Genomic DNA, 12,367 nt, shown 5'->3' on the forward strand with positions numbered 1-12,367 from the left:
TTCCAGAAAAACTTGAAAACATCCCTAAACTTACCATCATTCAAAAGACTAGTGTTAAAGTGCCAGTATGCGCTCTTTATATCTGGTGGCACTAACAAAAAATTACAAAGCACCATACTATGATCGGAAAAACCTACTGGCAGGATGAGACAGCTTCTAAAAAAACTGAACTGATGTTTAAAGGTATAGAACCTGTCTAATCTTGCCAGAGATAATATGTTATTATTTGAGTGGACCCATGTGTACTGTTTCTGCTTTATATGAAAGTTCCTCCATAAATCAGAAAGGTCGTGGGACTTCATTATCTCAATGAGCCTTCTACGTGATGGCAAATGAGGCTCTACATGATTCCTGTCAATAGCTAGCTCAGTACAGTTGAAATCCCCACCAAGAAGTAAACACTCCCCAGAATCACAATTCTTTAACAGATCATCCAGGATACTTAAGAAAATCATTCTCTCCCTCCCAACCGTTGGGGCATAGACACACACAAAAACAAAAAAAGTATTTTCATATTGAGCTCTGACTCTCAAGAGTCTACCTTTAACAATTTCATCAACCTCATATGAACAGGGGATACAGCTACCTGAAAAAAGAATAGCAACACCACCACTAGTTGAGGTATTATGACTTAAGATCGATAACCCCCCAAATTCCAAAGCCCAATCAGAGCTATTGTTTGCGTCAGTATGGGTTTCCTGCGCAAAGACAACATCAATAGCTTTTTCTTTAATTGTTTCAAAAAGCATCGCCCTCTTTGTGCGGTCTCTTGCTCCATTCAAATTAAGCGAAGCAATTTGAAACCCACTCATAAGTATAAAGGAAAAAGTGCAAAAAAAGAACATATTCATTGGGAATTAACAGGGGCTGGGGTGGACTGGCTATCAGCGTTCAACAGAGCTCTACGTTTTGTGAGAAATTTATTCAAACGGTAGACCTCCTGCCTAGTAAAGCTACCTTCGGCCATATACAGCTTCGTTTTCGCGATGAACTGTTCAACATCGGGAAAGTATTCATCAACTTGAACACACCTAGCATTTTTAGTCTGCTTCAGAAACGTTTTTAAGTCATCCACAGTGTACTCGCGTCCTGTGTAGCCGCTTTGGGGAAGACTGCACCTTAGGCTGCAATCAGAAAATTCCCCCTCGCTCTCTGCATCAGTAGAATTAACATCGACAACCAGATCTTTCTTTTTTACCTTTCTATGAGACTCAGCTCGAGCCCTTTCCCTCTTCAGACCTTTTGGAACTTTAAAGGGAACTTCCTCTGCTTCCAAGATCTGACTATCCTCCCCGCAAGCGTCCTCCGAAAGATCTAGTACGTTGGAATTCGGCGAGTTATCAGTATGCATAACGTTATATTCTGGAGCTTCAGCCTCGGCCCCCTCTTCCCCGTTCCTTACTGTCTCATCAGACACATCCTGATCTGATGGTCTAACTTCAGGTGCATCGGCATTGGAAGAACCTTCCCCTGGTGACTGATCACCATCCACCCCAGCCTCTCCACCATTTGTGGGCCCCTCATCACTGGCAGACTGTCCCTCCCCAGTATTCTCATTTTGACCATTGACATTGGCGGTAGTGTTGGTGCACTTTTCTGGACAGGCACGCACTAGGTGACCCGTCAAACCACAACCAAAACATCTCATCAGATTACTTGTGACATATATGGCATAATTGAAATCGTCGACCTGGATATTCAAAGTCAAATCAAGATCATCTGTGTTGTTGTTTAAAACCATGTAAACATATCGCCTAAAAGATACCACATGCTTTAAAAGCGGAGACTTCGTGGAAATGGCGATCTTCTTGATCGGGGAAACTAATTTGCCATAGCGGGATAGAGACTGGACAAGAATGTCATCACTAATGAAAGGTGGTATGTTTGAAATGATTACTTTCCTAGATGGGGTAGACAAAGGGAGTACTGAGTTAAAAATACCATCAATTTCTACTCCGCGTTCAACCACTAAGTTGGCCAATTCCACGGACTCAAGGAACAAAACGATTGCTTGATTCATACGAGCAGCAGACAAAACTTTGTCATGCCCAACCATTTCACCTACTGCCAGGCTACACTCTTCTACGCTGGCGGTAGAGGATATCTTTATACCATGCCGCCGAGTGAGACAATCAAACTTTCCCCTAGTGTTACCTGAGGCAGCCATACTCCAAACCAGGAGCTGACGCCCAGGTAAAACCACAAAAACACACGCACTCCACTAACCCCAAACCCTACCAACCCAAAAACATACAAGACAAACAAACAACAAAGGAAAAAAAAAAAAAAATACAGAAAAGGTAAGAAAGAGAAAACAGACGCTCCGGCTCCGCCCACTCACTCAGTTCATGCGCACAGAGAGAGAGAGAGAGAGAGAGAGAGAGAGAGAGAGAGAGAAGGTGGGGGGGGGGAGTTATTTGTGTTCCCTTGCTGTCAGGCGTTTGGTCCCGTGCAGAGAAGAGGCATATCAGGCCACCACTCCACTCCACTCCCCTCCACTGAGTTAGAGGAGGCAGAACTAGACAAGGCTATACATTCCTCCCCTCTTCCTTTCCTTTCTCCACTTCCACATTCCATCCCTCTATTTCTCTTCTCCTCTCCATCTTTCATCCTCTATACATTTATCTTCTCTTCTCCTCTTTTCAGTCATCCACTTCCACCATCTCTTCAGCCCCCCCCCACCCCAAGCCTGCTGCTGTGCTGGGTCTTTGCGGCTGGGTTTGGGTTCAGTGTCTGAAGCTCTAGACGTGTGCCAGTCTGTGCGGCAGTGTTCTGTGCCCCAGGGCAGGTCAGTAGGTGGGCAGGTGTCGCCCTGAGTGGCAGTGGTGGCAACATGACCCAACCCAACATGGCCAGCATGGCTCCTGTGCTCTCCTGCTCCAGCTGGTGCGGATGCACACGCAAACTCGTCCCTCTTCCTCATCCTCACATTCCTATTTCTCTCTCTGTCTCTCTCTCTCTCGCTCTCTCTATCTCTCTCTCTATCTCAGTCTCTCTCTCCCTCTCTCTCGCTCTCTCTCTCAGTCTCTCTCTCCCTCTCTCTCTCTCTCTCTCTCTCTCTCAGTCTCTCTCTCGCTCTCTCTCTCTCTCTGTCTCTCTCTCCCTCTCTCTCTCTCTCTCAGTCTCTCTCTATCTCAGTCTCTCTCCCTCTCTCTCATTCTCTCTCTCTCAGTCAATTCAATTAAATTCAATTGAGCTTTATTGGCATGACAAAAAAAATTCAATTTGTATTGCCAAAGCATACATGTACGTAGTAGTGTGTAAAGACATAAAACAAAACATCATGCATCATACATTACTGCAACGGCAGTGTGTGTGCGTATGTGTGTGTGTGTGTGTGTGTGTGTGTGTGTGTGTATTTGACTTTTTGTGTGCTTCACTGATGAAGTGACTCCCTTTGTTTAAGACAAGCATCTATATATCTTGCTGCGACTCTTGCACTCTTTTGTTCCTCTCCTAATAGTATTCTTAGACTTAGATCCTTAAAGTTTCGAAGGTCTGGATGCATTTCTCTGAATTTAGGAAAGAATTGATCTCGTATCTCTTTCCATTGGCAGCATTCATCCAAGCTCTCTCAGTCTCTCTCTGTCTCTCAGCACTGCCACCGCATCTCACTCTTTCTTTCACACTCTCTCTGCTCTACTTCCTCTTCTCTCCTCCCACTCATCTTTAGCCTCCTGTCCTCACCCTCAGGGACCACCCTGCCTGCTCACCAACCCAGCCCTCCTTCTGTGGTTAGTTACATGCCCTCTGGCAACCCTGCCAGCAGGTTCCCCTTCCCACTACTGCCTCCCTGTCACTCCCTATCACCTTCACCGCGACCACGTCTGATCAGCTTAGAGCAACAAGAGTTAAAAACACACGTGCATTCGATGAGGGGGGGTCATTCAAGGCCACCCAGCATCCTGTATGACCCAAGAATGAGGACACAAGCAGTAGCAGTAGCATGCTCAGTGATCATATTTGGTGAGTTACTATTTGGAGTCTCCGCTGTCTCATAAACAAGAGGGGAGCTGTTGATAAAGCAAAGCAGTTATTCTTGGAGGAGAACTGCATTCACGCTCATCTTCAAAGGCAATCAGGAAAGCGCTGAGCTGAACGGGATCCTTAAATGAGCTGTTTGGCGGAGACTGCTGCGGTGGATGCTGCTGTGCATACATTTGCATCATTTGCATGTGGACGCAGGACCACCCCTGGCCACACCATTGCTGTTGTGTCTGTGCTTCTTTTCTTTTTTTATTCTCCTACAGTGTACTTTGCCTGAATGTATGTTTTAATGAGTTCTGCTGCTGCCACCGCGGTTTTTCTCTGTTTTCTGACCTGAAGCTTAATACATTTGCAGAGATTGTCTTTACATCGTGTGCAAAAAAACAAACAAAAAACAAACAACCAACAACAATGATGGAGAGACTTATAGAGAGAGAGAGAGAGAGAGAGAGAGAGAGGGATGAGTAGGAGGTAGGAGAGAAATGGAGGAAGGTGGGGGGAGAAAGGAATGAATCCTGTTCGTAATCCGCTGGGAAAGACAACAAAATGTTATTCATTTCCACAGTAATTGGCGCTGTTTTCTCACATTTGTATATTTCCTCATAACACGCTTTGAGATAGCTTGGAGTCCTGCAAAACCCTGTTATGCCGACAGGACAATCAAATCCGAACCTTGTCTCACGATACGCCACGCTCCCTTCGCTTACCTTGGAAATAAAGATTGATTACTCTCGCAGCGTAATTGCCTCTGAGGTGACTTTTTCAGAGATGCTGGCATGGAGAATAAATAATTCATATTCGATAACGAGTCTCGCCAAAATAAGCTTTGCTCGCCCTGATTTAAAGGTAAACGTATGCAATTAGTCATTTGGAAAAGTCATTCGCAGATGATTAAGGTAGACTGGCGAGAGGCAGCATTTATTTGCATATTAGGCATTTGCAAGAAATAGCAAGTCTGATGAAATGTGAAAACATGTGTTAGGAGAAAGACACAGAACAAAACTAAGGGAGAGGGAATGAGAGAGATGAAAGCTAAATATAAAGAGAAATATCTAAGAATCGTAAGAGAGAACCACTATGCTTGTTTAGCACTCCCCCCCCACCCCCCATCCCCCACAGCATCCACAGATGTACAGGTACTTGGGCTAATGTTCGAAAATTGAATTTTGAGGAATATCTGTCCATTTCATCTCTGTCCAGAACACATTATGAGCCGGCGGCAGCCTTCCGCTCTGTCTGTCTCCAGGTAAGAAAGGATCTGCAAAAAGCTGACAAAAGTGCCCGGGCCTGATGGATTCTGTGCAGTAAGCACTCTGGGGTGCCTGATTGCATTCAAAGGATAATGTCAAACTAAGAAAAGAGGATATAGAAGTTTGTGCTTTTTCTGCAAGGCACGATCATTTTTTCAGTGGGGCCTTGGTGCAGCTTTCTTCCTGCAAAGGGGAGGGCAGTAATCTTGATGCTGTCACATCAGTGACACTTTCACATAAATGGCTCATTTTGTGACATTAGACGTGACATTTTGATAAAAAGTTCCAAAGCAGTCTAAATGTGTAGAGGTGGGGAATCAGACTCATATTTCAAAATCGCTCTGCTTTTTTCCCCTCCCGTGGAGTCTTCTGTCACCCCATCTCTTCTTAATGAGTCCTCCATTTTTCTTTCCTGTCCCTCGTCCTCAGCCTATCAGGCGAGGCCATCTTCCTCAGGCTGACGCCCTCGCTTTGGGGGAAGCAAGATAATTGAGGTCATGGAGTCAACCATGGCACGACTCTCTTGCTCTCTCCTTCTCTCGCCTGAGAGCTTATTTTACGCCCTCTCTGTTTGCTCAGGCCCTGATCAAGGGCACTCTCTGGGCCAGATGGGGTCTGCATCCGGCCCAGTTCCGGCACCAGGGAGTCGTCTGCTATGCTATGTGTGTCCTGGCTGTAGGCTCTAATTATGTGGGTTAGAGTGGGAGTGGAGTGGGAGGGAGGAGGGAGGAGGGAGGAGGGGGGTGGAACACAGGGAGGCACTTAAGGCTGTGAGAACTCATTCTGTCCAAACTTTATGGCTATTATTATATGGTGAATGCACAGATAGTTCTCAGTCTGATAGATAGATAGATAGAGATAGATAGATAGATAGATAGATAGATAGATAGATAGATAGATAGATAGATGGAAACTTTATTAATCTCAAAGGGAAATTCAGACTTCCAGTCCATCTATCCATCCATTCATCCATCCATCCATTCATTCATCTATCTATGTATTAAAACCTCCAACTTCATTTGCATGTTGTGTTTTCTTCTCATATGCCCCAAACCCACATAGCAGCCCAGCCCTGCTCAGCTCATTCTCATGCACTTTTAATTTTTCAATTAGTGCTCCCTGCTCTCTCTCCCTCCTTCACTTCCTCAGTGTTGGCTGAGACACGGAAGTCTTTAGCGGGACTGAGGGGTGTGCTTGGGGTGTCTGTGTGTGTGTGTGTGTGTGTGTGTGTGTGTGTGTGTGTGTGTGTGTGTGTGTGTGTGTGTGTCTGTGTGTGTGTGTGTGTGTGTGTGTGTGTGTGTGTGTGTGTGTGTGTGTGTGTGTGTGTGCGTGCGTGCGTGTCTCCTCTCTCGGGTTGTAGATTCTTCAGCTGCAGTGTTTTGGCACCATGCTGAGTGTCGGGGGTGAGGCGTAAGTGTAAGTGTGTGCTGCAGATCGGAGTGTGAAGTGCAAAGCGTGGAGCATGGAGAGCACCTTTTGTAGTGGTGGCCCAGAAATATAAAGTTCAGCCAGACGGAAACTCTTAAAAAAATAAATGTAAAAAACTCAGCATACCCGGGAGCCACAGAGGAACAACTCAGTAGGAGGAGGTGGTGTGATTCTGTTTGTGTATTTACAAGTGTGGTGTGGTGTGGTGTGTGTGTGTGTGTGTGAGATAGATAGTGATACAGAAAAATGATAAGAGAGAGTGAGCAAGCACAGGGGAGAGGGGGGAAATCATATTTGTTTTGTTTGGCAGCCTGAGTAAGGCAGGCTTGTGTTAGCGAATAGGGTGTGTGTGTGTGTTTGTGTGTGTGTTTGTGTGTGTGTGTGTGTGTGTGTGTGTGTGTGTGTGTGTGTGGGTACAGATGATGCCTGTTTGTGGAGCGAGAGAGAGAGTGTGGAGAGAGATATCGAATACTGTAAGAAGAGATAGAAAGCAGCCTTTGTGAGCTCTGTGCATTGGAGGGGGTTTGTGTGTGTGTGTGTGTGTCCCCACTGAGAAATCAATGCCCAACAGGCCAAAGCAGAGAACGAGGAATGGAGGTCCGTCGCCGAGCTGAGCCATATTGTGTCCACGGAATAATCAGCTGTCTCTGCAGCTCTCTCTGAGCCATCATGGGCTCGTACACTAACAACGCCAGCAGGTGAAGGACTGGGCAGGTCTTATGAGAGAGTGATGGAGAGATAGATATGAGAGAGAGAGAGAGAGTAAGACAGAGAGAGAGAGAGAGAACAACAGAGCGAGTGAGAGACTAGGAGAAAGAGTTATTGAGTGAAACAACAGAAAGAGAGAGAGAGAAAGAGAGAGAATGAAAGAGACAGTGAGGATAAGAATGACAGTGGGAGAGAAAGAAAGAGAGAGAGAGAGAGAGAGAGAAAGAGAAAGAGAAAGAGAGGGAGAGAGAGAGAGGGTAACAGCATGAGATAGAGGCTGGTTTGCGTATTGATCTCGATGTTGGGCATCCCTCACTACTCGGCAAAAAAAAGAAATCGGAATAAAAGAAACAGACAGGCTCTTTTCAATACTAATGACACGAAGTCGCTCGCAGATCAATGCCTCTCACTGCCACAGGCAGAGCCTCACACTAAAAGGAAAAGACACGAGGCATTTGTTTAAATATCCACAGGCCTACCTCCAGTTTGGAGATGAACAGGAACTCACAGAAAGATCTTGATTTGATATGCGGTCATATAGACACAAACACACAGACACTCACACACACACACACAGCTCCCAACCAACACATAACTAAAACATAAACACACACATACTCTAAAACACACACACACATGAACATAAAAACACACACAAAAACTTATGTGCAAGACACACAGACATACACACAGTCCACAATGGATGCCTGACATGAGTATTTTATGAGTCTCTATTTCAACCCGTGAGCTCACAGCGTGACAAAGTGACAAAGAATCTGTTGATGTAAAATTAAACCATGAGGTAGTCTGCTCTCCCTCGTGTCACTCAAACCCTCTCACCAAAACATCAGCACGAACTATCAACTTTAGAGGGCTCAGACATTTTCATGTATTACAGGATAAATGTTTTAGTGGCTCTATCTTCCAAGACCTACGGCAGCCATTTCTTAGTCTCCTAGTTCTTAGCCCCAGTGCCTCATGTCTCATTCAGAACATAGGAACGAGGTGAGACAAAGTAGGTCGGTGATAAAAACTTTTTCTGAAAGTTACACAATACAGAAATTCTTCTGTGAAAAGCATTACTGTGAGTAATCCATAAGTACATTTTTCTCCATTATTGTGCTGTGCCATTCAACAAATTTAGATGAATAGAAAAGCCCATTAGTATCTGGAAAGGAGAGACAGAGAGAGACAGAGAGAGACTTATGGCCCTTTGTCAGCCAGGCTAATGTAGCACCTGTTCCAGCAACCCTGCCGCTCCATAATGTGTTTACACTGAATTTGGCTTATATTTACATCTTAACTAATTCAAATCGGAGCGTTAGCATGAAACCTGGTTTGAAGTTGTGTGCAACCAGATTAGGGCTTATCCTTTGTTTGATACCGCTAATCCACAGAGTGGCGGCCCATGCACAGAGCTCCCACTTGACTCCGTTTATGCACACACACACACACACACACACACACACACACACACACACACACACACACACACACACACAAATAAACACACACTCTCTCTTTCAGATGCACACACAAACAAACAGACACACACACACACACACACACACACACACACACACACACACACACACACACGGGGGCACAGCCATTTCCCTTTATAAACAGTCCAATCTCAACTCGGTTTAAAAGCGTTCTCCATTTTAAAAGCAAACACGCAAACAAAACAGGATCTGACAAATCACATTGTGCGTGTTGGTTTCCGCGCAAGTAAGCGGACATTTGTAACTCAAACTTGGATGAGAATAACGTTGAGTTTAAAATGGCAGGCAGGAATTCAGCAGGGAGCTGAGCTCTTGGGCAGTAGCAGAGGACTCAGCACACATGTTAATGCATGCATGAGTAACACGCGTCCTGTGTTGCACAATCCTCAAGCGCTCTCCCCCATAGGGATCTGTGGGTTTGCTTACATGCATGGGTGCAAGAGTATGGTGAAATAAAATGGAAGTGTGGTTGTCCTGAATGCCAGAGTGTTTTTTTTTTGGTGTGTGCATGTGTTTGGAGAGGATTTCATTGTGTATTAGCTTTAATTAAGAGCTAACGACTTTGCCCATTTCTGGGCCAAGCACAGGGGGAGGGAGGGAGAGAGAGAGAGAGAGAGAGAGAGAGAGAGAGAGAGTGAGAATGAGAGAGAGAGAGAGAGAGAGTGAGAATGAGAGAGAGAGAGAGAGAGAGAGAGAGAAGGAAAGAGAGTGATGTGGTGAGACAGATAGGAATGGAGGGAGAGAAATAAAAGACTTATGAGGATTCTGTTACTTACATTCAGGCCCCTCTGAAAAACCGCCTGACCCATCACGTTGGCCAGCATCCGGATAAGTGCGGCTCCCTGCAGGAGAAGAAGAGCAGAGCTTACATGTGGGGTTCTACTGTAAGTGTCTAGCTGAACTTAAACCAGAGCAAAACCTACTATTAGGGTTTTAGGTATGTATTTAGAACCTATGGTCATCCTTGCCCTGAAGTATGCATCCCCAATAAATACTGAGGGGAATATTGTAATAGTCTACACCGTAAAAAGGATTTGTAGACTATTTTCTCTGACAAAACACAAGCCAGTGTTTATGAGTAACTGTACAGTATCTATCATTGATATATATATACATGGTATCTATTATGAGATTTTTAATAGATGTTGCTGGGAGAGACGTTGCCAACATGTTTTGATTCAGTGAAATCAGTGAACCAACATGATACTGTACCTGCTGCTGTATTGGCAGTAACACAAATCAGACATTAATGGATGCAGCGCGGTGGTGTGTAGACTTACAACCGGTAACTCAATTCTAGTGTCTTCCCTCTGACATTTCTGTTGTGCGATGTGACTCAGAAGCGGGACAGGAAAACAAACAAACAAACAAACAACTAAATGAGCGAACAAGGGTGGCGTGTTGACAAGATCACCGTCAAGGGTTTCGTCCTGATCCTCCACCTGACAGCTCAGGCAAAGATCTCATCAAGCCAACTTCTTCTGTGTGAACAACAGAGACACCAGAGAGAGTCATGCCCTGGCAGTGTCTGGCTGGGTCTGTCTCTCAGTCTGTCTGTGTGCATGCATGTGTGTGTGTGTCTCTGTGTCTCTCTGTGTGTGCACAAGTGTGTACAAGGGGCAGCCATGGCCTACTGGTTAGTGCTTCGGACTTGTAACCGGAGGGTTGCCGGTTCGAACCCTGACCAGTAGGAACGGCTGAAGTGCCCTTGAGCAAGGCACCTAACCCCTCACTGCTCCCTGAGCGCTGCTGTTGTAGCAGGCAACTCAGTGTGCCGGGATTAGTGTGTGCTTCACCTCACTGTGTGCTGAGTGTTTCACTAATTCACGGATTGAGATAAATGCAGAGACCAAATTTCGGATCAAAAGAGTTTATTTACTTATACTTCTATGTGTTTGTGTGTGATGCCCCTCCAGGCCTATCTTTAGTTGTCTGTGGGTGTGTGTGTGTGTAGGTGTATACATTATGTGTGTGTGTGCCTGTGTGTGTGTGTGTGTGTGTGTGTGTGTGTGTGTGTGTGTGTGTGTGTGTGTGTGTGCATGTGCATGTGCATGTGCATGTGCATGTGTGTATGTGAAAGAGACTGTGTTTTTGCCTCTTTATTTCTGTGAGTGTTTAGTTTATGTGAGTCTATGGGTGTACCTGCACTTGGGCACATTGTATGGAGTATACATAATACAGTATGTGTGTGTGTGTGTGTGTGTGTGTGTGTGTGTGTGTGTGTGTGTGTGTGTGTGTGTGTGTGTGTGTGTACGGACAGCCCAGAGGCACACTAAGTGGGATATAATAGACTCCTGATTGACACGTAGGTAATAGAGACTAACACACACCCAAACAGACTGTCTAAGATGCACCGTCTACTTCTGACACCAGGACCACACCACGCTCTCATGACTGAGCCGATAACAATGTGTTCTGCTTCAATTGCACGAGCATGGAGCATATATCTCAGCTGATTAAAAAGTAGGACACGAAAATAAAGCTAATTGAAAATAATTGAGTCAATGGCTTTAGAAACTGAGCTCGGAGGCTGCTTGTTAATTCTGCTTTGTAATAGCTACTATTTTCTAGACCAGACATAAGACGGATAATGATAATTTAGCCAGAAAGGCTTTATAATTGCGGCACCCAGTTCAAAGCTCTGCCATATCATATGACCATACTGCATGTCGGTTTACCTTCTGTTGGTGGCCTTCTATTTACGTTCCTTATTCATATCGATCCCACTTGTTAGAATCTCTTAGATGGTCTAATATCTCATTACTGTCCTTACCGATAAAAGATATACCATGGAAACTGCTCTATGATGAGAATTAATTGTGAGGCACGCCATGGTAACTGCTATATGATGATATTATCTGGTAAGGAATGCCATGGAAACTGGTCTGTGATTATATTTTCCTGGTAAGGGATGCCATGGTAACTGCTATATGACATTTCCCTGGTAAGGGATATCGTGGAAATGGCTTGATGATGAGGCTGCAGATTTGTTATTTTCGTTGTCCAGGCATGGAGAGGGCTGAGTGGGGAGGGCGGCCAGACACAGGAGGCAGAGTGTCTGGGGAGCATCTGTTTTTGCCAGCTGGTTGTGCCCTCACGTCTCTCTCTCTCTCTCTCTCTCTCTCTCTCTCTCTCTCTCTCTCTCTCTCTCTCTCTCTCTCTCTCTCTCTCTCTCTCTCTCTCTCCCACCCATCTGTGACTGTCAGGAGTGGCGGATGACACTCCGATTTTTAACAGTGAATAAACAGACTGAGGAGACAAGACAAGCATTGCTGTCAAAACTCCAGCAAAGTGAAAAAAAAAAAAAAACGGGACTTTGAGTTGCTAATTTCTTTCTTTGTCCTTATACGCTTTGTTTTCTCCGTTCGGTGTTGTTTGGCTTTGTGTGACAAGGCGTCTTGCGTTAGGGTTATATAAAGCAGTTTATCTTGTATGTGAGGTAATTATGAAGATTTCAGCCCTTCCTGAGAAGGAGCTGCTTATTGCACC

The 12,367-nt window shown here is 45.1% G+C and overlaps 1 protein-coding gene across 1 annotated transcript in view; it reads right to left on the bottom strand.

The window, feature by feature from the left end:
* Positions 1-12,367, bottom strand: part of LOC125288580 (thyrotropin-releasing hormone-degrading ectoenzyme-like) — a 161,767-nt gene that overhangs the window by 51,785 nt on the left and 97,615 nt on the right. The window contains exon 7 of the mRNA XM_048235052.1: positions 9,655-9,720. Within this exon, the coding sequence (XP_048091009.1) occupies positions 9,655-9,720 (66 nt within the window). The remainder of the gene's footprint in view (positions 1-9,654; positions 9,721-12,367) is intronic.

This window comes from Alosa alosa, chromosome 23 (genome assembly GCF_017589495.1).
Source record: "Alosa alosa isolate M-15738 ecotype Scorff River chromosome 23, AALO_Geno_1.1, whole genome shotgun sequence".
NCBI lineage: Eukaryota > Metazoa > Chordata > Actinopteri > Clupeiformes > Clupeidae > Alosa > Alosa alosa.